Genomic DNA, 25378 nt, shown 5'->3' on the forward strand with positions numbered 1-25378 from the left:
CACCAAGTCTTTAGGGCAAACGTTACGGCGAACGCCTCTTTATCCCAGACCGACCAGTTCCGTTGCTCTGGGGAGAATTTCCAGGAGATATAGGCGCATGGCCTTAACCACCCCTCCTCGTCTTTCTGCATTAATATTGCTCCGACGGCTACATCGGAAGCGTCGCACTGGACCACGATCAGCTTGAGTTCGTTCGGGTGGGCCAGGATAGGCTCACTTGTGAATAATCTCTTAAGTTCCTCAAACGCCCTCTGGCACTCCGGCGACCATCGGAGTTTTGCCCCGGGTTTCTTAGCCTCCGGCCCCCTCCCCTTAGTCTTAAGTAGGTCGGTTAGGGGCAGCATCACCTGGGTGAACCCCTGGATGAACCCCCTATAGAAATTCACGAATCCGAGGAAGGACTGTAGTTGTTTACGTGTCTTCGGGGGTTCCCAGTCCAGCACGGCTTGTATTTTGGCTGAGTCCATAGCCAATCCCTTCCCCGGAACCCCAGTTCCGCTTGATGAAATTCACATTTTGACAATTTTGCATACAGTTTGTGCTCATACAATGTGGAGAGCACTTCTCTCACCAGCTGTACATGGGAGGGCAGATCTTTGGAATAGATAATGATGTCATCCAGGTACACCACCACCCCCTTGTACAGGTATTCCCTGAGCACTTCGTTAATAAAGTTCATAAACACTCTGGGGGCCCCTTGAAGGCCAAACGGCATCACTAAGTATTTGACCTGCCCCATCGGGGTATTGAATGCCTTCTTCCACTCTTCCCCCTCCTTAATCCTTACTCTGAAGTAGGCATCCCTTAGGCCCAGTTTAGTGAAAATGGACCCCTCCGATACTGTACTTAGTAAGTCTTTAATTAATGGGATGAAGTAGGCGTTTGACATTGAGATCCCATTTATCCCGCAAAAATCCGTGCAAAGTCTAAGACTCCCGTCCTTCTTCTTCCAGAAGAGGACGGGGGGCAGTGTGAGGGGCCGTGACGGGTCTGATGAATCCTCTTTTGAGGTTTTTGTCAATGAACTTTCTCAGTTCTGCCTTCTCTGCCCACCCCATTGAGTACAGTTTTGCCTTTGGGAGCTCCTGCCCCGGGATCAGTTCAATTGCGCAGTTGGTACTGCGGTGGGGTGGCAGCTCATTGGCTTCCTCCTCATAAACACCCTCTGCAGGTCTCGGTAGTCTTTAGGTATCGATCTGATTTCTTCTACCGACACACACATAGTCTCGTTCTTAGGGGGTGGTGCGGGCCCCCACTTCCCCAGCCAGTGGTGGTGCGCACACCGTCGATCCGTAAAGTCTACAATTTGCGCTCCCCACTGTATGTCCGGCTGGTGCCTCACAAGCCAGCCCACCCCCAACACCACGTCGAAAGAGGACGGGGCAATAATGAACACTTCCACCTCCCATTGTTCCTCAATCCCCACTGGTAGCCCCTGAGTCTCCTCTGTGCATGGCTCCCCCCTCATGGCCAACCCATCCATCTGTTCAAATTGGATCGGGTGGGGGAGGGTGTTCCGTGCCAGTCCCAGGGCGTCCGCCAGCCACGGGGTTATGATCTCTCGGGTGCACCCCGAATCGACCAAGGCCCGGGCATGCATGAATTTCTTAAGTCTCAGGTTTAGAAGAGTCAGGGGAACGAAAAGTAGGGACCCGTTTATTCTCACCCGTAATGATGCCGATATTTCCGCAACCTGCCGCCCGGCACCCTTTAGTGCAGGTCGTTCTTGTTTTCCGCCGGCTCAGGCTCCCATGCCTCATTGCTCAGGTCCTCAGTAATTATACTATCTTCGTTAATCGCCATCGACATGGCGGCATTGCCTCGACTGGGCTCTTTGGGCTTTCCCGGTGTCTTCTTTGGGCCGGCCGCCATCGGCTTCGGGTTCAGGGAGGGGCGCTTGAGGCTTTTCTGGGCAATTTACGGCCAGGTGCCCCGGGTCTCCACAGCCGTAACATTTTCGGCCCCCTGGTGGTTTGGGGGTCCCTCCCGGGGTTTGGGCCTTCTTTACTTCTGGCTTTCTCCCCCCCCCCTTCGCCCCTTGCTGCTGTTGGCGTTGAAGGGCTATGTGCTTCATATTGGTCTCCACTTCCCCGGCTAGCTGCATCCACCCCACCAGCGTGGTCGGGCGGGCTTGGTGGAAGGCTTGATCCAGCAGGCTCGTGTTGAGGCCTCTCTGGTAGGCTTCAATCTTCATCAATTCGCTCCAGCCCCTGACCCTCACGCAGTGGGCTCTGAAGTCTGCGGTGTACTCTCTCACCGTTTTCGACCCCTGTTGCATTTCGCGCAGTGCTGTCAGTGCTCGGGTTTCCTGGAGAGGATCTTCGTACTGGTGTAGCATCGCTTGCAGGAACCCTCCTACACTGGTCAGCTCGGGGGCCCGACTCTCATACAGGCTCACGTACCATCTCCGGGATGCTCCTTTCAGCTTCAATGCAAGGTAGTCCACCCGGCTGGGTTCGTCAGGGAAAGTGTTCCCCCAGTAGTGCATATAGCTATTGCCCTGGATCGTAAAGAATTCGACTTCTTTGGGGTCTCTGTCAAAAGTGATATCCAGCCCTCTGCCTCTCCCCCCGTCCCAGAGTCTGGGCGCCATGGGTGGCGGGGTGGCTGGCCCCACTGGCTGCCCCACTGGTGGTGCGGGAGGAGCTGGTGGTGCGGGGGGTGCTGCCGGTTCCCCAGGCGGTGCGTCCGGTAACCCGGGGGCTGGTGGTGGGCAAACGCGTAGCTGGTCAAGCTGCCGTTGCACTTCTCTAGTGATGTGCACTGTGTTGGCCTGGATCTCGTTCCGGAAGTCTTTGGCCCACCTCCTCATCTCCTCTTGCATCCGCTTGAGGATTTCCTCTCCTTTCGTGGGGTTTCCATCCTCTCCGTCCGAGTCGGCTCCCTGGCCTTGACCCTCAGTTGCCCCCCGTTTCGGATTATCGTCACCTCCCAGGTTCTCACCCTGGTCTGGTCTCGCGAGTAGCTTCTCGTCCATTAAGGTGGTTGAGGTGCGGGGCTTCCACTGCTTTGGAGTGAGGAAGATCGTCTGGAAATGCAGCGGGGATCCCTCTGTGCCCCTCTTCCCAGTAACGTGGGGGGGGTCTTCGGCTCCTCCGCTGGTTCGGTAGGTTCTCCATTATCTGGAAATTTTGCAGCCATCTAGCTTAAAAGTAGCCGGCACGGATAAACTCTTAAAAACATGGATCAGTTCCAAAATGTCAGACAACGAAACCTCAAATCAACCAGACTTCAATTTGATACAAAGTATAGAGAACCCATAGCATCTGAACGAAGAGAGATTGGAACTGATACACTGTTGCACGTGAGCACATATCTTAAAGAATTCTACATCAAAGCTTGCTATGCAAAAACCCACACATCTAAACATTGCTAGGTCGGGGTGCTAACTTTCACATGGGTACTTCCTCTTATCTCTTTGTTTAGCTGCTTCACAGGGATGGCCGAATTGCCAGCCCTGAGGCACTTATCTTCAAAGGAAAGTATCTTTTGTTAGTTTGCAGGGAAAGGAATGTTCACACCAACTATTAGTAACATTCTGTGACCTCTACTTTGATATGCAGCAAGCTTTCTCATGGTTAGTATCAATGCTAAGAAAATGGAGTCAGTGATGCTAAGCAGTTACTGTAGTTGTATTCCAGTGTCTGACAAATATCACACACACAAAAAAAGCATGGCACAAGATATTTAAGTCAGAATTTGTGTATTTTCATTTCACACTGCAAATTTTTAAGGCATATTAAATGGCTACAATCATTTTACGTGCAGTCTAAATGTATGCATGCATACTTCTGAACATAGATTGTAACAGTAATATTTGTTTAATGAATGCTAAAATATAAAATCCAGCATTTAATTTTGTTATGACAAAACAGATTAGGTTTTAAACACATTATCTTTGCAGATGAAAAAAGTCAGCATTTAACACCAAATTCAGTTTAAATATAAAGAATATGAAGTATTATTTCCTGATTATACAGTGCAGACTACTATACTTTAGAAGTAGAAAATAACCCTGTAATAAAAGACATTCTTTTGATATGTTCTAAAATAAATTCAGTATAACAAATTATATACCTCAGTCAGTACAGAGATGTACATACAGAGAATCTAGCCAGCGTTAGATGGACAGAATTCATAGTAGCTGCAGGTGTATCTTGGTATGGTTTTGATACTAATGTGCGGTGTTTACATCAGTGTTTATTCTGCTTTCCTTTCCTTTACATATGAACATACATTTTCAGTATCCTAAAAACAAGAAGCCATGTCTCTGCTGATAGTCAATTCATGTTTGCTTAGTCTCCAAATGATTCTTATACTTTAAAAAAGGAGGATAAAAGCCACTCCGTGGTTCTCACCTTATTTAGATTTGTAGATTTAAATAAAGCAATGGGGAGGCAGGAAAAAAGACCTGATTTCAGTAGCCAGGATAAATATTTTCCACCTAAGTCTAGCCATCACTTACTGACTGCATCATGAATTAATGAGCCAACCAAACTCATGATGATTGAATTCAAGACTTCAGGCGCTCACAAACCAAGCAGTGTTGAGTGCATACACTAATCAACATTCAGGCTTCTCATTTAATTAATTCCAAGTAAGCTTGAAAACTTCATTCCTTGAATCACCAAATAGTTATTGGCTGGACCATCCTTGCTGAGGCAAACCTGGTAGAGGCACAGAAGACAAAACTTGTCCATATTTTTGTAGCAAAGAGAGGGAGAACTTATCAAAGGATGAGATTTGTTTGGAAACACCCCTGTGATTTGTATTCAGCTGACCTGATCATACAGAAAGACCAGGATAGTATGGAAGGAATTTTGTTTTATTGGTGGTTATGTTTATCTTGAAAGATAAATATTATTTCACCTAAAAACACTTCAGTCAATGAACAAATATGGCAATAGCTCTGAGGTAAAGCAAAAATAGCAACACAACTTTGAGAAGCAGGTATTTAACACCCCATTTAACCTGCAGATTCCTGTAGCATAAGAACAGCAAGAAGGCTTAATGTGACTAGGGCTCAGCCCCAGAATCAATACAATAATGGTAAGTGGGCTGGACTTTTCTCACCAATGATTAACCATTACTGTACCCCAGCAACATCTGGAATTAGAAATATGAGTGTTCAGAGGGGCTGGTTTGCTGGTAGTTTTAAATTCCAACAACCCTCTTCCAGTGTTCCCTCTAAGCTGCAGAGTCTTGTGAGCAAAAATTCCACTTTGTGAACTACTGGTATTAAAGTTGTAAGCTACTGGCATTAAAGTTGTGAGCTACTGCATAAATTATTGCGCTCCGAAGACATTTTTCATGAGCTAAGACAAGAATGTGTGAGCTGGAGGTTAAAAATCTGTGAGCTAGCTCACACTAACTCAGTTTAGAGGGAACACTGCCCTCTTCATAAAACACTGTACAGAACTCTTGCCACAGTTCTATGTTTACAAATATTAGCAGATAGCATTTTTGGTAGTCCCTATCCTATGAGCTGATACAGAAAATCTTAGGGCTTCAAGCCACTTCCCACAATATTTAAGCAGGTGCTTGCAGAATTTTAGCTGCCATATTTAAAGAGGAAACTGTTAACAAAACATATGTCCAAAAGCCAACTTCTCTGAAGTTCAAGGGAATGTATGAGGTAGAAACATGGCAATCAAGTGTTTTACTGTATGAAGTAGCATTGAGGGTTTTTAAAAAAACAAACAAACACGTTAATGCAGTCCACATATTAAAACATTTTGATGTCCTGTCTTTTAATAAAAGATGGACTGATCAAACTCCCTCTATGCAAAGGGAACCATCTACATATGAAAATGGGTTTTTCTGCAAGGAGACTGGCTTTAGCAGGGGCACAATGGTTGCTGAATGGTTGAACAGACAACCACATATGAGTGTTCTGTGTAACACATGCTGAAAATTCCTGTTCAGCAGCCTGTTCATGGGAGCTGCTCATTCCTCTGTGGCATTTGTGATGTTCTGAAATATTGCAAATACCTTTTCACTTTTAACACTCTAAAAATTGAAACTACTATTTAATCTAGATTTTATTATTGCTCAAAATCTTTTTCAGTTTTGATCCTGTACCTAAATACCATGTAACATTTTTGTATGCCATTTGCACATCTGTGAGATGATTTATGTACAAAGACTCTATTCTTGAGTGTGCAGATAAATAAAACCATTAAACTGGGATAACTGGACGGGTTCATAATTTAAAACCAAACAGAGCTCCTTAACTTTGTTATTTTCTTTTTTCATTAAACTTACTTAAAAATATAGAAATAAAATTTTTTTTAGTTATTTCATCCTTTTTGCAACATCCAGATAAGCAAACTCTATTTCCCGATCTGCTGGACAAGTATTTGTAAATTCATCTCTATCATAAGCATTGTTCAAATATTTCCAGATTCCAGTCATTTCAGATGGAAACTCAAAATTTCTATATTTCTTTGCAACAACCTTAAAAGAAGATAATGGAAGAAATCATTAGACACATGCATTAGTAATCCACAGAAAGTTTAATTCCCTCTTCCCCATTTCCAGGATGCTATAGGAGAAAAAAAGAACAATATGAATAGAAAATAATATGGAATTAACAAAATTACAGTCACAAGTTTTCATGGATTTCATAAACTTTTGTGACCATGAGTTAAACGCTATAAGTTAACAAATGCATGATAGCATTGCAGGACAATTCCGGCTCAGTGTTTAAAAGAAACAGAGGTTTTAACAGAAAGGGAAGTTCCCTGTTTACGCTTTCCCCTTGAGCCTAAAGATGAGAGGGGCAAAATACTTTTAAAAATACATAAATAAAAATATCTCACATAATAAAATCTGATATAAATATGGCCTGAGATTAAACACTGTGTTTCTGACAAATTTGGCATAGACACCACCTTGAAATGGCTCTCCTCTTTCCTTTATGGTCAGGAAGAGAGGGTGGCATTTGGGGAGGAGTAGTCCCAGAAGCCCCCACTTGACTGTGGTGTGCCACAGGGAGCAATCCTCTCCCCAGTGATGTTTAACATCTATATGTGCACCCTCACCCAGATGGTCCAAGGGTATGGACTGGGTTGTCATCAGTATAGTGATGATACTCAGCTCTGTCTGTTGGATGGATGGATAGCCAGACTCAGAGGTGTTAGCCAGGACACTAAAGGCTGTGGCAGATTGGCTTAAACAGAGCCAACTGAAATTCAATCCAATGAAGACAGAGGTTCTGTACCTGGGCTGTGGGGATTTGGGATTGGGAATCTGGCTCCCAACCGTCAACGGGGCACCTTTGGTGCCTGAGCTGAGGATGAAGAGTCTGGGGATTATCTTGGATGCCTCCTTTTCTATGGAGGCCCAGGTTGCCACTGTTGTTTGATTGGCCTTCTATCATCTGTAGCTGATCAAGCAACTGGTTCACTGTCTCACTTCCCAGGACCTAATTATAGTGATTTATGCAGGGTTGATTATTGTAAATCACTATACATGGGGCTGCCCCTGAACTTGACCCAGAAATTGCAACTGGTAAAGAATGCAGTGGAATGCAAGCTGACAGCAACACCTATGCCAGCAAACATTCAGTTGGTATTTCACCAACTGCACTGGTTGCCTATTAGAGTATCAGATCCAGTTCAAGGTTCCAGTGATGGCTTTCAAAGCTCTATATGGCCAGGGATTTGTCAGGGACTGTCTCTCCTGGTATGTGCCCACAGAGTCTTGTGCTCAGCTGATCATCATCTTCTGGTTTCCTCTGGCCTGAAGGACATCTGGCCTGAAGGCATTCAGCTAGGGCCAGGGTCTGGTGAAACAAGGTCTCATTTGAGATCAGTGCCCTCAAGAATCTGTTACAATTCTGCAAGGCCTGCAAAACAGAGTTCTTCTGCTAGGCTTTCAGTTGAGGCAGCCAGTGTCCAAATTCCATTCTTGGCTTCCTCTGATGACAGCCCTGGCCTTGTGGCTATTGGCTTGATATTCAACAACACCTCTCAGAAGGTTTGCATCCAATAAAATCTGAATTTTTAAAATTTTAATTGTTTGAATTTTATATTGTCATGATATTTTATTTGACCTTATAAGCAGTCCTGAATCTGCTCACAGGGGAGGCAAGATATAAATCGAATAAATAAAATAAATTCACTTGAAATATTCAGCTACCACCCTGCAGAAAATTTTGGTGTTATTCCTCCCATCTCTCCCCTTCCACACATTTTGCTGCTTTACAGTGCAAAGGTAAGCAAGCACAATAGCCAGGGGTGAGGGGAATCCATACCTTGATAATATGAAGTTTTGGCAAGAGATTGCAATCTGCTAATGTGAGTTCATCATTATCCAGGAATTTCCTTCTGGAAACAGTGAGTTCTTCTGTGCTATTGGCATCAATTTCTTCAGGCAAGGGGTCATTTAAGTAGTCATTCAGTCTTTTCAAAGCCTTAAGCAAAGATTTTTCCAAATCTAAAAATTGTTAGAAAGATTTTTAAATACATCAAAGTTATATATTTATTAAAGGACTCTTCATCCCTGAACAAACCCACTCACCAAGCGAACTTGGCTTTTCAGGAGGTACCACTGGCTTCTGTCAGATCTTTGACTTTTCCATAGCAGCACTTGTCATGAATAGGGGTCACTGATGCTAAAATAATACAAGTTGGCTTGCTGAAATAGATAGGCAGATCCCAAGCTGCACTAAAGGAGCAGATTACATTTTTAAGGTGATGCATGACCTGAGAAAATCAAGCAGGTAGTAAATCATCCTTAAGCTGTCTGCTGTTTTTTGATGGAAGATTTGGCTTTCCTTCAGAGGTGCCATAGAGTAAATAGCCCAAACACCATATTGAGGGGTGTGGGCCAGAATGTCATAGATCTATAACTGGGAGCATTATTGATGAACTAATTTGTGGTGAGGATTGGAGAGTAAGCCCCCCAATTGTCATTGGTGTCAGAAAAAGGAAAAGACTTCAAGCCACAATCCAAAATATTGTGGGATGCAGGCATGTAACAACCTTTTGCTAGTGTAGGCTCTGCCTTTAGGTACTTTCACACATGCTAAATAATGCAGTTTTAATCCACTCCAGTGACCACTTGTAACTGGATTTTGCCATTCTACACAGTAAAATCCGGTTGCAAAGTGCATTGAAAGTGGATTGAAAGTGTGCTATTTAGTGTGTATAAAGGTATTCTTTTGTCTGGTCCTGGAACCTTAGGGGAATGAGCCAGTAGTCTTATTCAGGGGAGGGCCAGAGACTGAGTCTGCAGGAATACAGGAGATATTCACTGGAGTAAAAGATAAATCTATATAGTACTCTTTTATCTTTTGGCTTTATCTTTGTTATATTTTTCTTTGCTGTAAAATACTTCCTAACTATCTGTGCTACTTGCTTAATTATATGTATAATAGAATAAAGCTTTGTTAGAACCTAAAATGCCTGTATCTTGGAGAAAAGGGAATTCCTTGCAGAAACAGCTCCTGACCATATAAGTACACAAACTGCTCAGCCACAAAAAGAAACACACACTTCTGGGAAGATAGCTCCATTTCTAGATGGGAAAGAGAGGGGAGCAAGGTGCCAGGAAGAGTTCACCCAGTTTCCTCTCACATTCATGCACACCTAACTGAGGTGGAGCAAGTAGTATTGGGAAAATTCCATTAACTGTAGTTTGTCTGGTGATGTTGGCTGCTACCCTAGTGCTGATCTGTTTGGATGGACAGAGCCCAAACTGGGTTTTTCCCATGAATCCTGACACCTTTATAATTTAGCTCAAGCACCTAGACAAAAGAAGCAGGCTGAAAAGAGTTGACCACTGGGGAGAGAAGATCATGGCAGTTGTTTTACAGTTATATTTTAGTGTGTTTTTTCTAGAAGCATCTTCAAGTCTTAAGGAAAAAACAACATATTTAAAATAAATAAAGCAAATTTAACATAAACAGATGAGGGATTATTACAGACAGTTTGATTCATTTACAACCTTGGTAATGTCTTCTTGAATCATTCACATGCAACTTTTTTAAAATTCAAACTTGCCACAATGAAAATATTTCTTGTCCAGCACCTCAGTTGCAACAATGTCCGATTATGTTGCATTATTATTAATATATTATAACTCCTGGTTTAGTAACACTGTAAGGAAAGCCCCCTACTTTTCATACATATGGACATCGTGATCACGAGTATGGTTGCCAGGGTGCCTGGAGTTTTAACTCTCACACATCTGCTCTAAGAAGTGGACTTTGCTTACAGTTTCTAAGGCTTATGTGGATACTATAAGCCTCAGCTTTGCAGCAGCATTCTGCTCCTTGTGTGCCCAGTCTTGGCCGCTGCAGTAAAGGAAGCCATGCCACCATGAACTGTACAAGCAAACAGTTTCTAGCCTGTTTTCCATGAACCAAGGGCTAACACCACCAGAATCCATCTTGCTTTCCTGACTCCATATCCAACAGCTGCTTCAGCTTTTGCATAAGGCAATCAAGCTTATCCAAGCATACCCTGCCAGACCACTCAAGCCTTTGTCTAACGAAACCCAGAACAAAGACTGGTGCCAGGAAGAAGATGGAAAAAGAGGAAGACCATCTCCTGTCAGAGTCAAGTCTTTTGTCTAACCCGGGTGATACCTAGGCCAGTATTTGATTCTCTATGTCACCTTTTCAGATAAGTCCATCTAATCTTAAGTGTTCCCCACCTAGTAATCACTTCTATTCATTTTCCCAAGTGTCATTTCGGAGCCACCCATGGCCTGTTCTAATCAGGAAGATTCTTTCAGGTACCCAGGATCCAGGCAAGCTCATTGGTCAAGACAGGGACCCAATTAGGTGTCACCAAGGAACTTGCTATTGGCTCTGTAATAGTCCAGCCCTCCTGGTCATTGCAGAGCCTCCCCTTTCTCCTCCCTCCTACCTCCCAGCCCCCGAGGGTCTAAGGGAGTCCATATAACCTCTGACCCAACTCCACTCATGTGTGCATCTAACAGTATCCCAGTTCCGCTGTCTAGATCCATCCCCAATTCTGGCCACAGTTTTGGGTCCATTTCCCCTGTCCTCTTATGTCGCCATTGGAGCCTTCCTCTAAGACTACGATGGTAAATATTATCCTGTGTGTCTACCCTTATATGTTTCCCTATCCATCTATCTATATTTCTTAGGACTGTGTGAATGTATGATTGTATGTGTATTTTTATCTTGTATGGAAGACTATATTTTTCTCAATAAATTATAATTGGTTTTACTAAATTAGAGTTCCATTATTTAAGCATCACTTTTCTGGACGTGTATTCTTGTATACATTGGTAAAAGATTGCTAGTGAGCCAGGTGCCCATCTAACTAATTCCCCAACCTCGTTTGAAGGGCATTTAGGCTAACAACACAACAGATAGGATTACAGTTCTGCTCTTTGGCAATATCACCTTCCAAAATTTGTCATTCCTTTCAGGTTGCCTAAACTCGAAAAACACTACTACAGGGGCCTGTACATGCTGTGTAGCATGAGAGATTCCAGGAAGGTAGTCATGCTAATCTGCTGCAGCCAAAACAATGAGTAAAGAATCTTGTGGTAAATTAAAACCATTAATTGTGGAATAAGCTTCCATAAACCAGAATGTACTTTGTCACTGATTTCTGAGCATTTAACCTCCCTGAATATAATAACTTTAAAACTGCCATACTTCACTGAAAAAGTTCAAAGAGAAACTCTGAAAGAATGAAACAGTTGAGCTGGAATCTATTTGCAGATAAAACTTTGGCTCAATAGGCACTGAGAGTGGCTAGCTCACAATGACTGCCCTGCCACTAGAAATTTATATTCACTATTCATCTTGCTTTGCCAATTATTTATTCATTATTATTCACATACACACACACTTATATCCTGCCCTACCCTGCAAGTGGGCTCAGGATGGGCATGACCTACACCTTACTCCGAAGGGTTATTTTACTAATTTGATTGGATATTATATTTGTACACTTTATTATGAAGTAATATATTTCCTAGATTGTTGAGCTTTTTGGCCTTCCTTTGACTGCTTCCAAATGGAGGTTTTTTTCCTCTGCCTTGGCCTCTAAACTGCAACACTTTTGTTTGGAGCTTCCATACAACATCATGCCATAATTCTCCTGTTTCTGTATTTTCCCTGTCCTCAATATGGCTTCTCCTGCTTTACTCTGATCTTTTGGGAAAGAATGGAATCCAAGTGTGTTAATATGTTGTCTGGAAGGAATGGTGTACATTTGTCCTGCCCTGTAAAAATCCTACCTGCCTACATAAGTCCTTTGCATCATCTCCCTAGCACTTTCCCTGCTGGGCCACCAAGGCATAGCCTGCTTTTTCTTTCTTTCTTTGCCATGGCTGAGCCAGCAAAGCATCATCAGTAGCAGCTGGAGCTGGAAGAGCTGAGCAGGGCATAGTGTACTGCAGCAGCAAAAGGTGGAGAGGGGGGAGGCAGAGGAGTGGGAGGCAGAGGAAACCATGTGGAATAGGAAGGGGGGGGTGGTTGGAGCTGCTGGCTGCAGAGTGCCAGGGTGGGGGAGAAGGAGGTGGAACGAAACCCCCCAGCTTGCACGCAAAGCGCAGTTCCTTCTTGACTCCAAAGTTTTAGGGTTGGCTATCTCAAGTTGGCCACTTTCAGAGCCTCCAGCTTTTGTCTCTACCCCAGAAAACTTCTGAAAAGCAGCAAGCTCTGCAGTGGATGGGAAATCCTGGCAATGCCCATGTTAGTGCTCCCTACAGTGTGAGCTGGCAGTGACAACTTAAAAAGCAGAATTATTTTACACCTGTCTGCCTTCTTTCCTGAACTGCTTTCTCAGTATGTGCAGATGGAATACCACTGGAATGCCAAAGGAAGGGTTACATACTGCATTTGGAGAAACTGTAACCTTTTACCCAAGAAAGGGACTATGGTGATCTCGCCCTCTTCCCTGCCTCACACCCAGGATTTTCCCTTTTTTCTTCTTTCTTACAGAGCAGCACCTATATCAAGCTCAAAATAAACATTTTATTTTACTTAAAGGAGAATAGTGGAATAAGGGGTAGAATGTATGTGGTGAACTGATAATAAAAATGCCCCTTAGATGAACAACACTGCTTTCTACTTTCAAGAGCTCTCAGTACATTTTTCATCAGCAAGCATCAGATACAAGGCCAAAATATACAATATGAAATCCACAAGCCAGGATATGGGCTCTTGGCTCTACTCATGATTGTGTCTTCAATCTTCTAAAAACTCTTTCCTCTGACTAGCTGTAAATGGGGCACAGGCTTCCTTCCCATGGCATTTTCACCACTGAAAATGGCACTGGGGGGGTACTGTTTGCTCCTTCCCCTAGCTTTATGTGTCCTGGAATAGATATGTGGTGCCAGAGGAAGGGGCAAGCAGATTCCTCTCCAGTGCTGTTTCTGGTAGTAAATATATCATGAGAGGAAAGCTGTTTGCAGCTGCAGAGAGAATAGGTGAGTCCCTGTGTGAACACACAATTGTGAGTTTTGTCAGGAACTGGCAACCCAACCCATGGATTTCCTATTGTATATTTTAACCTATATTGGCATGCCTACCAAGCAACATACTTTTCACTAAAGGAAGAAACAGATGCTATTCTTAACAGGTCTAGAATCAGAGGGTCAAGAAAGAAAATGGGCACAAGAGGTTAGCTGCTATAGCAGGTATTTGCTAAGTCAGTAATAATGCCACAAAGTGTACAGGTACTTACTTTCATTGGCATCTTTTCTTGTGTTTTTTATGAATGCAGAAAATTTAGCAAATACATCATTTCCTGCAGAGTATGATTCTGGATGGTTTGGTGCAAGTTTGGGATATCTGAAAAATTTAAGACATAAGAATGTTATCCTAACTCATTAGAGAATGTTTCAATGTCAGAATATTTCAAAACGTTTTAACTTAGGAGAATCCTGTAGTGGTCTTATCTTTTTACAAAATTAAACTGGCAATGATATATCTTAACATATATTATAACCATAACTCTTTATGTGGGATGGCCTTTAACATCCAGTTGTCTATAAGAATAGCCAAGACTATTCTGTATGACACCAAATCTGTAAATATCCAGCACAGCAGGCAGTACCTTGGTGGTGCTAATTTATCTTCTAAGAATTCCTCAATTTTATTCACATCTGTTCTCACTTCACCATCAAAAGTCATAAAAGGAGGGTTTGTTCCTGGTGCCAAATTCTGAAGGTCAGCAGGCTTCCTAAAAAGAGGCAAAATTGTGAGCAGGACCTTGCCTTTCTATATATATCCTTATATTTTAGGTAAATTATCTGTTTTGACATTGATATTATATCTAACTGATTCATACTATTTCAAAAATTAGATGTAGAGCTAACATAGTCACTCACAGCAGTTCAGAGAAAGTCAAGTGATCTTAAAATCAGCTGAATTCAACAGATATACCCAGGGCTTTTTTTGTAGCAGGAACTCCTTTGCACATTAGGCCACACACCCCTGATGCAGCCACTCCTCTAAGAGCTTACAGGGCTCTTCCTATAGGGTCTACTGTAAGCTCTTGGAGGATTGGTTATATCAGAGGTGCGTGGCCTAATACACGAAGGAGCTCCTGCTACAAAAACAGCCCTGGACCTTTTAACTGAAAATTTCAGTACCATAGATTTAAGGCAACAGCAGGTTTTGAAAGCTTAATTTTCCATGGTTTCAAAAGTTTCAGGTGTAGAAGTTGCTGTATATCAAATGCTCTTAATAATACAAGAGTAGGTTAAGTCATTTGTTTCATGCTCTAGTTACAGCTGATAACAACTTTAATTTTCAACTAGAAAAACTCCCACATAAGACATGGTAAATAGATTTTAACAGCCTGCAAATACAGTTATTACATGCATGGTTGAACAGCAACGATTCCCATTAGGAAACAAACTATTATGCAAACAGCTAGCAATAAACAACTGTCTTCTCTTTTTAGAATAAATTAGCAGAGAGGGAGACATCTGCACACAATGGTTACTGAATGTATTGAACTGGTTTGAGTAATCTGAATCTGACATGATCTAACAATTGCCAAGATATACTAGTATTGGGATATTTGGTTTTGCCCAGTCACAGAAGCGTAATACTGAGAGCAGTAAATCAATCTCCCAAGAAATGCATTGCTAAAAATAAAAATTTACATTTATTCCAATAAATCCAGTTCACATTCAGGTTACAGTCAAAAGAAGAGAAGGAAGCCTAAACTAAAGAGTACTTTCCCTATCACAAATGGCCATCGTGTGTGTGGAAATATAACGGTATTGTATCTACTAGGAATGGGTATGAACCGAATTACAAACCAAAGTTTGTGCTGAACTGGGCTGGTTTGTTGGTTTGCGTACTGTGATTCTGGCAATCATGTTGTTCACAAACCACCCATGAAGTGCCATGTTTTTCTGGTGACTTGTAGGTCTCTTTAAATGCCTTCCCTTCACCCACTGAGTCCCACTGCAGTGGCATGCCTCAGCAAGTGAAGAGCAGACATGTAGGTCTCTTTAAATGCCTTCCCTTCATTTGCTGAGTCCTGCTGCCAAAGAAGCACACCTCAGCAAAGTGAAGAGAAGGCATTTAAAAATGCCACCCTGTGGAAGAACAAGAAGACTGCAGATTTATACTTCGCCCTCCTCTCTGAATCAGAGTCTCAGAGCAGCTTACAATCTCCTTTATTTCCTTTCCTCACAACAGACATCCTGTGAAGTGGGTGGGGCTGAGAGAGCTCTCCCAGAAGCTGCCCTTTCAAGGACAACTCCTACAAGAGCTATGGCTAACCCAAGGCTATTCCAGCAGCTGCAAGTGGAAGAGTGGGGAATCAAACCTGGTTCTGCCAGATTTGAGTCTGTGCACATAACCACTACACCAAACTGGAAGCTCCCCCCAACTCACAAACCATGAACCAGTTTAGGAAACTGAAACATTTGTGGGAATTCGTGATTCCCCACAAACCATGAACTACCATGAACCTCCATATTCCCAGTTCATGCCCATCCCTAGTATCTAGGGACATGTGTGGAAAAACATGGAAAAATATGTGAGGTGAGAGTGAAAGGACAAAATGAGAGAGGAGGGGTCAGAGGGCAGCTCCCAGGTTCAGACAAAGAGAGGCATTCCATTCAAGGTGATAACACCTATACACATTCAAAGTTATATAGCATCCCTGAATGTCCAGGCAACTACAGAATTCCCAGCTTTCATTTTTAAAGTCTTTAGTACTTTTTATTACATTCTGATCATTTTTTTACAGATTGCCTGGAAAGGAATAGGGAGATGAAACTGCAAGATGGTGTGAGAAGGATGTTCAATTGATTGTGTGGTCACTCTATTGCTGCTGGAAAAGCTTTGGCATTTGAGGGATTGTCACTATGTGGCTGAAACCTGTATGCTTATTTGGATGTTTATTTATTACTTATTTACAGAATTTACACCCTACATTTCTGCTCTTATCAGGACCACCAAGGTGGTTAACAAATTAGAAACATATAGATTAAAAACACATCTTAAAGCCGTTTAACCTCCCCCCACCATCAAAACATTTAAATTAAGTTAAACACATACAATGAAATACATAAAACCAACATTTTTTCTGTGACATCGCTACATCTAATCGTAAGCTGGTCATGTGGATGATGAAATTAGCAAAACTGGGCTACCATCAGACAATACAGAAATTTCTAACAACAAATGAAATATAAACTATAAATCTGACTTTGCAAATCACCCATAATTTAAAAAAACTGTGGTATCTTTACACAATCAACTTATTTTTTAAAAAGCCTTAAAAACTGACCAATTAGGACTAAAAAACTCCAGGAAAGATAATATGTTAAGAGAAATTGAGTGTCAGCTAAGAGTGGGGGGATTTAGAATGTACAAAATACAGAAATGCTTAGGAGATTTTGTGGAAGAAATTTCCATATTATTTGCCCCACAAGAGTTCCTCAAAGACCCATAGTTTGTGTTTGTGGGAGATTATAAACTTACCGTTTTAAGTCCACAGTTGTAACATTAAATATAACACCCTTCAGCCATAGAATCATAAAGAGGCGCTGAGAAAATGGGCAGTTTCCAATACTTTCTCCATCGCTACCAGCCTACAACAAATAAAATTAAACTATTGATTGAAAAGACTGTTGTTGAGATGGAACATTTGAACAGTTTATTTGAATTTATACTACTACATTTTCTAGTGATGCTCTAATATTTGGAAGTATGATGTATTGTTACAATTATTATAGCAATGTTCAATTGTTATTATGGAGAACAGGATCTAGAGTATAAAACATGCCCTCCAGAAAATCAAGTTTCTGCCTTGAATTCCATTCATAAGATCTTGACCATAACCTACTAGGGTTGCCAATTCCCAGTTGGGGGCAGGGGATCCCCTAGTTTGGAGGCCCTGCCCTGCTTCAGGGTTATCAAAAAGTGGGGAGGTGGAGGGAAATGTCTGCTGGGCACTCCATTATACCCTATGGAGACTGGTTCCTATAGGGTGTAATGAGTATTGATCCATGGGTATCTGGGGCTCGGGAGGGGGAACTGTTTTTTGAGGTAGAGGCACCAAAAATTCAGCATAGCATCTGGTACCTCTCCTCAAAACAACTCCCCCCCCCCCAGTTTCAAAAAAATTTGGACAATTCTATGAACCCCAAAAGAAGGTGCTCCATCCTTCATTATTTCCAATGGAAGGAAGGCATTTAAAAGGTGCACAGTCCCTTTAAATGTGACGGCCAGAACTCCCTTTGGAGTTAAATCATGCTTCTTACAACCCTGGCTCCTGGCTCCACCCCCAAAGCCTCCTGTTTCCATCCCAAAAGTCTCCAGCTATTCCTTGAATTGGACCTGGCAACCCTATAACCTACACTAAACATCTGCTGTTAGACTGCCTTCATAAATATTTTAACAATCTTTTCATCTGTTTAAAGACTCTTTAAGGGTATATGTGAATAGGAATAAAGAGACAGCCTGGCCACAGACATCATCCTGCTCCAGCCAGAGAAGAAATAAACTCTTCCTCTTTTCCTTGAGCTATGTAAGCAACATGCCCCAGTACAACCTGTGCTTGCTCGTCCCTTGCTTATGAAGCAAATATCCTCCTCATCTTCTGTGACTCTATAGACATTAAAGACTAGCTAAATATATACCATAATTAGAAAAGGGAGAGAGATTCCTGCTACAAATTTTACAATATTTCATTCTGTTGCTTTTATATTATGAACAAAAATTAAAGCAAGCCACAATTTAACCAAAGATGGTTGTACCATTAAATATAGCCAGCGAACTTGGATACCATACCCCTTTACAGAAGACTGGATTAAAAAGGTGTGATATTCTTTGTCTACATAGCTCAGAAACAAATTCTTCATCGAGAATTCTGGCAAGAGATTGCTATTTCTATGTTTGTTTTAAACTGCATACAAGGTCAGAAGTACACAAGCAACACATCAAATTATATTTGCTGTTTATCCTGTTACAAGAATTATGGCTTCAATATGCCAAGCTATTTCTAATCCGTATTTAATAACATGGCAGTAGACCAGCTGCACATTGTACATCAATAAGAGGGGGGAAAAAACCCTTATAGCCTTGTTAAATTCTTAAGGGGAATTATTTCAACAAAAGGGCATTATATTCCAGAACACATTATAGGGCTGGGAAAAGCAGATTAACTAGTACTTTGATTACACATCTTGCTTTATATTTTAGCATATGATACTTCTCATGTTGTAGATTTTTCTTTTTAGATGCAAGCTACATCAAAAATATTTTAAAATATAATGTATTTGGAACAAACGCCTTTAATGACTGATGGGGAGGGAGTGGGGGAAACTTGGCAACGGTAAGAAGGAAGAAAGAACAGTGATAATCCTAATTCCTGCCTTGGGGCCAAATGGTAAAATTAAAACATGAAAAGGATTGTTTTTCCTTTGTGTGCAGTGGCAGTTTCTTCTCCCTCTTTAAAATAGAATATGCTCTGGATATACATTATTAATTTAAAAAAACCTTCAACAGAAGGAGGTACCATGAGAAACTTTTGTAACATTGGTAAAACAGGTTGAAAATAAGGCCTTAAAATCATTGTGGCAGTGGAAAGTATATCTCTCACCCATCCTTTATTATCCTAGTTATTTGGTCTTTTCATTTAGACTTGTAAGTTACAGAAAACAACAGGAAGCCAAATGCAGACCAGTGGTGGGCAGTTTGTTCAGCAATTATGGTCACACAGGAAGTCTGATTGGATGCTCTGGAACAAACAATGCCTTGTGCTACAGGAGGCAAATTACCATGCCATACTTAACATTTTTAAAAACCACTAAGAGGTTCCATATTTTAAAAAAACACAAAATAAAGGTACCAGGCTAGATAGGTTATGCAAGGCTTTTGGATACTTAAAAGTATGTAGACAGGTGTATTAAAATGCAATTGGTGGTTACTTAACCTTTCCAAGTTTTATTTAAAGCATTTTAAATGTAACATGATGTTTACTGATATATACATTTTATTGTACTTTTTGTCTTACATTAGCTATTAGGTGAGATGAACAGAGTTTAGCAGAACGGCAGGACAAAAGGGTTCTCATTAATTAAAGAAGTGCTATTATCAGACATTTGCCTGCCAGTTCTAATTTATATGAAGATTTCAAGCATATTTAGAAGGAAGCTGATACCAATTTCGCATACAGCTTACCCCACGGTCACGTTTCTCTTCTCTCCGCAGCATCCGTCGAATTTCCCACTATTTGTGCCGGAGTTACAGGAAGTCGCCGCTTTTGCATAGCAGATGTAAACCGCTAAAACCCAGTTTACGTTTGCTATGTGAAAGCCGCGGCACTTCCTGTAACTCAGGTGCAGATAGTGGGAAATCTGACGGATGCTGCGCAGAGAAGAGGAATGTGACCGCGGGGTAAGCTGTGTGCAAAATTGGTCTGAGTGCTGCAAGCCATGCCACACAATCCAAAAAAGTTAGAAACATAGTCATGTGAATCCTCACAGCAAAGATAAGAGTACAGTGGCACATTTAAAAGTAATGCATTTATTGTGGCATGATTTCCTTAGGCAAGAGTCAATAATTATTTCTGGACTGCCTAAACGGTGCTAGGAAAGAGGCACCATTCATACATGTAAGATATAGTCTTCTTCATTACCTCATAGAATAGACCAGAACTGAGCTCTTATAAAAGCAAAATAGAGCTCAAGGTAGATTTGGCTAAAATTAAGCCATGACTGTATTCTTAGATTGCACTTGGGTAGTTATGGGAGAGATGATGGAAATTCCAACTCAATCTGTTGCTGCATCTGTACTGCAAATGGAGAAGAGCCTAGTGGAGGAGAACTACTTATGCCTTTATATTGGAATTATACACATTCTCAAGAGGAGAACAAGGGGAAAATGTTATTAGAAGCTAAAAAGATAATTGGCACACAATCTATTGGCACATAATTCCTTCACTCTTTCATCAGCAAAGGACCAAAAATAGAAAACAGAATTGCATATCATTCTTTGTTCTATCATGGGATTTTGTTATCAGCACCAAAATCTGATAACCTTCATATGCCATTCTTAACTCAAAATAACTGTAAGAACAAGAACTGTGATTCTTTCAGAGAGCTGGACATTAGAGACAGAGAAGGCTTGAACAGCTCCAGAGCAGTGAAAACAATTCACAGCCTGTCAAGACTCATCTCCCCCCATTCATCCCAATTACAGCTCCAAGTGGAACAGGACACTTGTGGGGGGCTCCTTCTTTGTCACTCACCTTTCTGACAGTACTATGTTATTAAGTGCTATTATTTATTTATTTATTACTTTACATTTATATCCCGCCCTCTCCGCAAGCGGACTCAGGGCGGCTTACAGTATCATAAAAACAATCAATTCCATAAAACATATAAAACCATAATACATTTATCAGGTTAAAAACTATTACGCTATCTCAATCTAGTCTGGCGGTATTGGGTTCTGACTATGACCGCCAGCTTCTGTAGGATGTCCGGTGGCAGCCCATTTTCAGTCAACCAGAAAAGCCTGCCTAAACAGTTCGGTCTTACAGGCCCTGCGGAACGCCGACAAATCCCGCAGGGCCCTTATAGCTTCTGGGAGGGTGTTCCAGAGTTCTGGTGCTGCCACCGAGAAGGCCCTAGATCTTGTTGCGGATAGCCTGGCTTCTTTTGGGCCAGGGGCAGACAGCAGATTTTTTGTCCCTGATCGCAGTGCTCTCTGGGGGATATATGGGGAAAGGCGGTCCCGTAGATAGGCAGGTCCCTGACCATAAAGGGCTTTAAAGGTTAATACCAACACCTTGAAGCGAACTCGGAACACAACAGGCAACCAGTGCAGCTCTCTCAGCACTGGCCGAATGTGCTCCCGTCGTGGTAGCCCCATTAACAGCCGTGCCGCAGCGTTCTGCACTAGTTGTAGTCTCCGGGTTAGCGTCAGGGGTAGCCCCATGTAGAGAGCATTACAGTGATCTATTCTTGAGGTGACCGTAGCATGGATTACCGTCGCTAGGTCGCTGCGGTCCAGGTAAGGGGCCAGCTGCCGTGCTTGCCGAAGATGGAAAAAGGCAGATCTAACAGTGGCTGCCACCTGAGCCTCCATTGTAAGGGAGGACTCGAGGAGCACGCCTAGGCTCTTGACCTTGGGGACCGGTATTAGTGGCACCCCGTCAAGGGCCGGCAGCTGGATCTCCCCGGACCGCCCCGACCCAGGTAGAGAACCTCCGTCTTCGTCGGATTCAGTTTCAGCCGACTCAGTCTGAGCCAGGAGGCCACAGCTTGTAATGCCAGGTCTAGATTTTCCGGGGTACAGTCAGACTGGCCACCCATCATTAGGTAGAGCTGGGTGTCATCCGCATATTGATGGCAACCCAGTCCATACCTCCTGACTATCTGGGCAAGGGGGCGCATATAGATATTAAATAACATCGGGGATAGGACCGCTCCCTGCGGCACCCCGCAACTAAGGGGGTGCCTCTGGGATGCTTCCTCCCCTATCACCACCCTTTGTCCCCGATCTTGGAGAAAGGAAGTCAGCCACTGCAAGGCAGATCCCTGTATCCCCACATCGGTGAGGCGGTCAGTCAGTAGCTGATGGTCAACCGTGTCAAAAGCGGCTGACAGATCTAGTAACAGCAGCACTGCAGAACCGCCCTGATCCAGATGTCGCATAAGATCATCCATGAGGGCGACCAGAACTGTCTCCGTCCCGTGACCTGGCCGAAAGCCGGACTGGAATGGATCCAGTGCGGAAGTGTCCTCCAGGAATCCCTGCAGCTGAGTCGCCACCGCCCGCTCTATGACCTTACCCAAGAAGGGAAGGTTTGACACCGGCCGATAGTTCGCCAATGTGGCCGGGTCTGCTGATGGTTTTTTTAAGAGGGGACGGACCACTGCCTCTTTAAGAGGTGTGGGAAAGATCCCTTCAATCAGGGACCTATTGATGATGTCCTGTAGTGGTTCACGTAGCCACGTTTGGCTAGCCTTTATAAGCCAAGACGGGCACGGATCTAACCTACAGGTCGTAGGGCGTACAGCTGCAAGGGGGAGAAGAAGCCAGAAGAACAGAAAGAAATATTTACATGCATGGAATATCATACAACAAGACAAAAAAAATGCATGAAGTACAGTATAGCCACTGCCTCTCCTATGTAACAAGCAGAGCCAGCAGTTTCAGTGGGCATCAAAAAGAAACACACAGCTTTGAGTCATTGGGTGTTTTCATGTAACTTCTGACCACAGTCAGCTGAGAACTTATGCATTGTGCAATGTAGGTTTCACATGATGAAGCTCTACATGACAGTCAGTCATTCACAGAAAAAAAAATAAAGATGAAGATTTCATTGTACATTTACTAATGCTTCAACATCTTTCACACATTCTATGAACTGTATTTACAAAACATGGCCAATAAGAACCTTTCCTTAAAATATATCTAGGATTCTCTACTGCATACTTAGAAGCTGGGCAAAGCATCGTGCTATACTTTTTTTTTAAAAAATGGCTACTTTATGAAATGAAAAACCTGCCTGAATGTTAGAATTACTAGAAACAATCTAAATGTGTGTGTGTGTGTGTGTTTTGTACCAGGCTGTAAAACATACAATCGGGAGAATATTTAATCATAAGACAGAAAGAGACATTCCTCAGTATCTATTTGCTATTTATGAGGGACAGCATCGGTCTGATCTGTCAAATAAGTTTCTGCTAGCACTGATGCCACTTGAAAAAGACAAATGGTGCAAAATGGGACAAAAATCTGTTTTGGAAGGTGTCTATTGCTTGCTCTAAAAAACTGACCTGACAAACAGGAAGGAACATCTAATTGCTTGACAGGTCCTTGTAGCTTCCATTAGAGTTTCTCTATGTGCAAACCAATGCACAAGCATTCATTTAAACATGTCTAAATTGCAAGCATATTACATAAGAATTCATATTGCATTTAATCAGTTTCCATAAAATGTTCGATGGACCACAGAAATAATCTTGTTCTCCCAAACTGGAAGAATGTTAAGGCATTATCAGACAACAGAGCAGAACTGGCAAATTTTGGAGCCACAAAACTAATAGTAATGGCACCAACTGACAGTTATATTGTAATATCTGGAACATTTATTGATCCATTGGAAGATGTAAAAAAATGCATTCTTTCCCTGGGAGGTTTTAGCTAAGCTCCAGATTACATTTTTAAAGTTTGTTTCTCTCTGGCAGAGAACAGGCAGGGGAAAAATGAATTCAATTGCTTCCCAGATGTACCTCAGCTCACCTTCATACAAATGCTAATAGTTCTAGCAGGAGAGATAATGGATGGGTCCAGCTCATCCCCTTCTCCAAGATGGGAATGGAGCTTTAGAGGAATGAAATGCTAGAGGGATCCCAAGAAGGAAATATCCTTGAAATCTCCAGGAAAAGCCTCTTTTGACCTAGCATGACCTGGTCAGGGGATGGGGAAAAGAGAGGTAATTAAAAACTCCTTGCAGCGGGGGGATGGTACGCATGCACTGAGGAAGCCGGCTGTTTGCTCGTCCTCCCCTTCGGATTGGAATTTTAAATAGCTCAAAAGAATGTAAATAGCCTTTTGGCAAGACTAATTGAAGAAGGAGCTTACTTACGAAGGTCTGAAGAACGTAAGAATTCCTTTCTGGGGTCCCAGAGGGTAAGATAACAACTCTTACTATCAAATTAAGGAGGCAATGCCCAGGCTAATTACTCAGCGGTTGCATGTAGCTCCAGAAAAATAAGAAACTATGGCTAAATCCATTAGGGAGTTATCAGAACAGATGGCTGCTTTCCAGGCTTTCCAGGACCAGATAAGATCTGAAATTAAGTCAGTGAGAGAGGCAGTTTCAGAACTGGCAGCTGAACTCAAAGACACACGGAGCATTGCTGTTTCGGCTAACGAGCTTGCTTTATCTAACAAGCAGAAGATAGCCCAGCTGAATACGCAGTTTACAGAACTCTCTGACCGTAACAGAAGAGCGAATTTGATTCTGGGTGGAATTTCAGAGGAAATAAATAATAAACTGCTGGAAGGAACTCTTATAGACTGGATGGGTGAGCAAGGAGTTACTCTGCAATCTCAGGACATTGAGAGGGCTCATAGACTGCAAAGGAGACAAGATGGTGGTGCCCCAAGGGAAGTCATAATTAAATTTTCAAGGGAAAAGACTCAGCAGACAGTTTTCAAGACTTTGAAAAAAAGAAAGACCTTTCTTTTAGAGGAAGGAAAGTTTGGGTGAGGGAAGACTTTTGCCAGGAAACCATTAGAAAGAAGAGGCTAATGAGACCCTTTGGGCAAAAATTATATGACAATAACAGTAAATTCTCTTGGGGGTACCCTTCCTCAATAATTATTTTTAAAGACGAAAAAAGGCTGGTGGCCCGCAACCCTAAGGAAGCAAGAGATCTCCTTACTCACCTGGGCATCGCCATAGACGATGTGAGAGACCCGAGAGAGGAAGAAGAAGAAGAAACAGTGGATCTCAATGTGGACCCGGGAGAAGGAAGCTCAAGTAGACAAGAGAAAAGGCCAAGGACGGACTACTAAAGGAAAGTATAAAACAATTTGAGCTAACTTTAGGTAGAGGCTAGAAGGGGAGGGTCGGGGTGCGTACTCCCTGGAAGGTGGAAGACAGGATGATTGCCTCATCCAGAAAGTTGTCTGTGCCACAGCGGAAGGGAATGGGGGGTGGGTTTTTAGTAAGAATTAAAGTAAAATACCCTCAGCCAGTAGGGCCCAAGTTTGCTACAAATAAAGAGAATGGATAGATCTTTAAGAGTGCTTTCACTGAATGTGAATGGCCTAACATCAAATCTTAAAAGATTCAGAGTAATTAAAATGGCTAAAGAACAAAGAATTGATCTGTTGTGCCTACAGGAAACTCACAAAAAAATAAATGATAGAAAACCATTGATAAAAGAC

At 42.4% G+C, this 25378-nt stretch overlaps 1 protein-coding gene across 1 annotated transcript in view; it reads right to left on the reverse strand.

Moving 5' to 3' along the window:
* Window positions 1-3686: 3686 nt before the first annotated feature.
* The window catches only part of CLIC6 (chloride intracellular channel 6), a 46978-nt gene continuing 25286 nt past the window's right edge, over window positions 3687-25378 (reverse strand). The window contains exons 2-7 of the mRNA XM_060235133.1: window positions 16946-17055; window positions 14052-14177; window positions 13680-13786; window positions 8258-8439; window positions 6265-6456; window positions 3687-4667 (exon numbers count right to left, since the gene is read on the reverse strand). Coding sequence (XP_060091116.1) covers window positions 6295-6456; window positions 8258-8439; window positions 13680-13786; window positions 14052-14177; window positions 16946-17001 — 633 coding nt within the window. The 5' untranslated portion in view covers window positions 17002-17055 and the 3' untranslated portion in view covers window positions 3687-4667; window positions 6265-6294. The remainder of the gene's footprint in view (window positions 4668-6264; window positions 6457-8257; window positions 8440-13679; window positions 13787-14051; window positions 14178-16945; window positions 17056-25378) is intronic.

Source organism: Heteronotia binoei, chromosome 3 (assembly GCF_032191835.1).
Source record: "Heteronotia binoei isolate CCM8104 ecotype False Entrance Well chromosome 3, APGP_CSIRO_Hbin_v1, whole genome shotgun sequence".
NCBI lineage: Eukaryota > Metazoa > Chordata > Lepidosauria > Squamata > Gekkonidae > Heteronotia > Heteronotia binoei.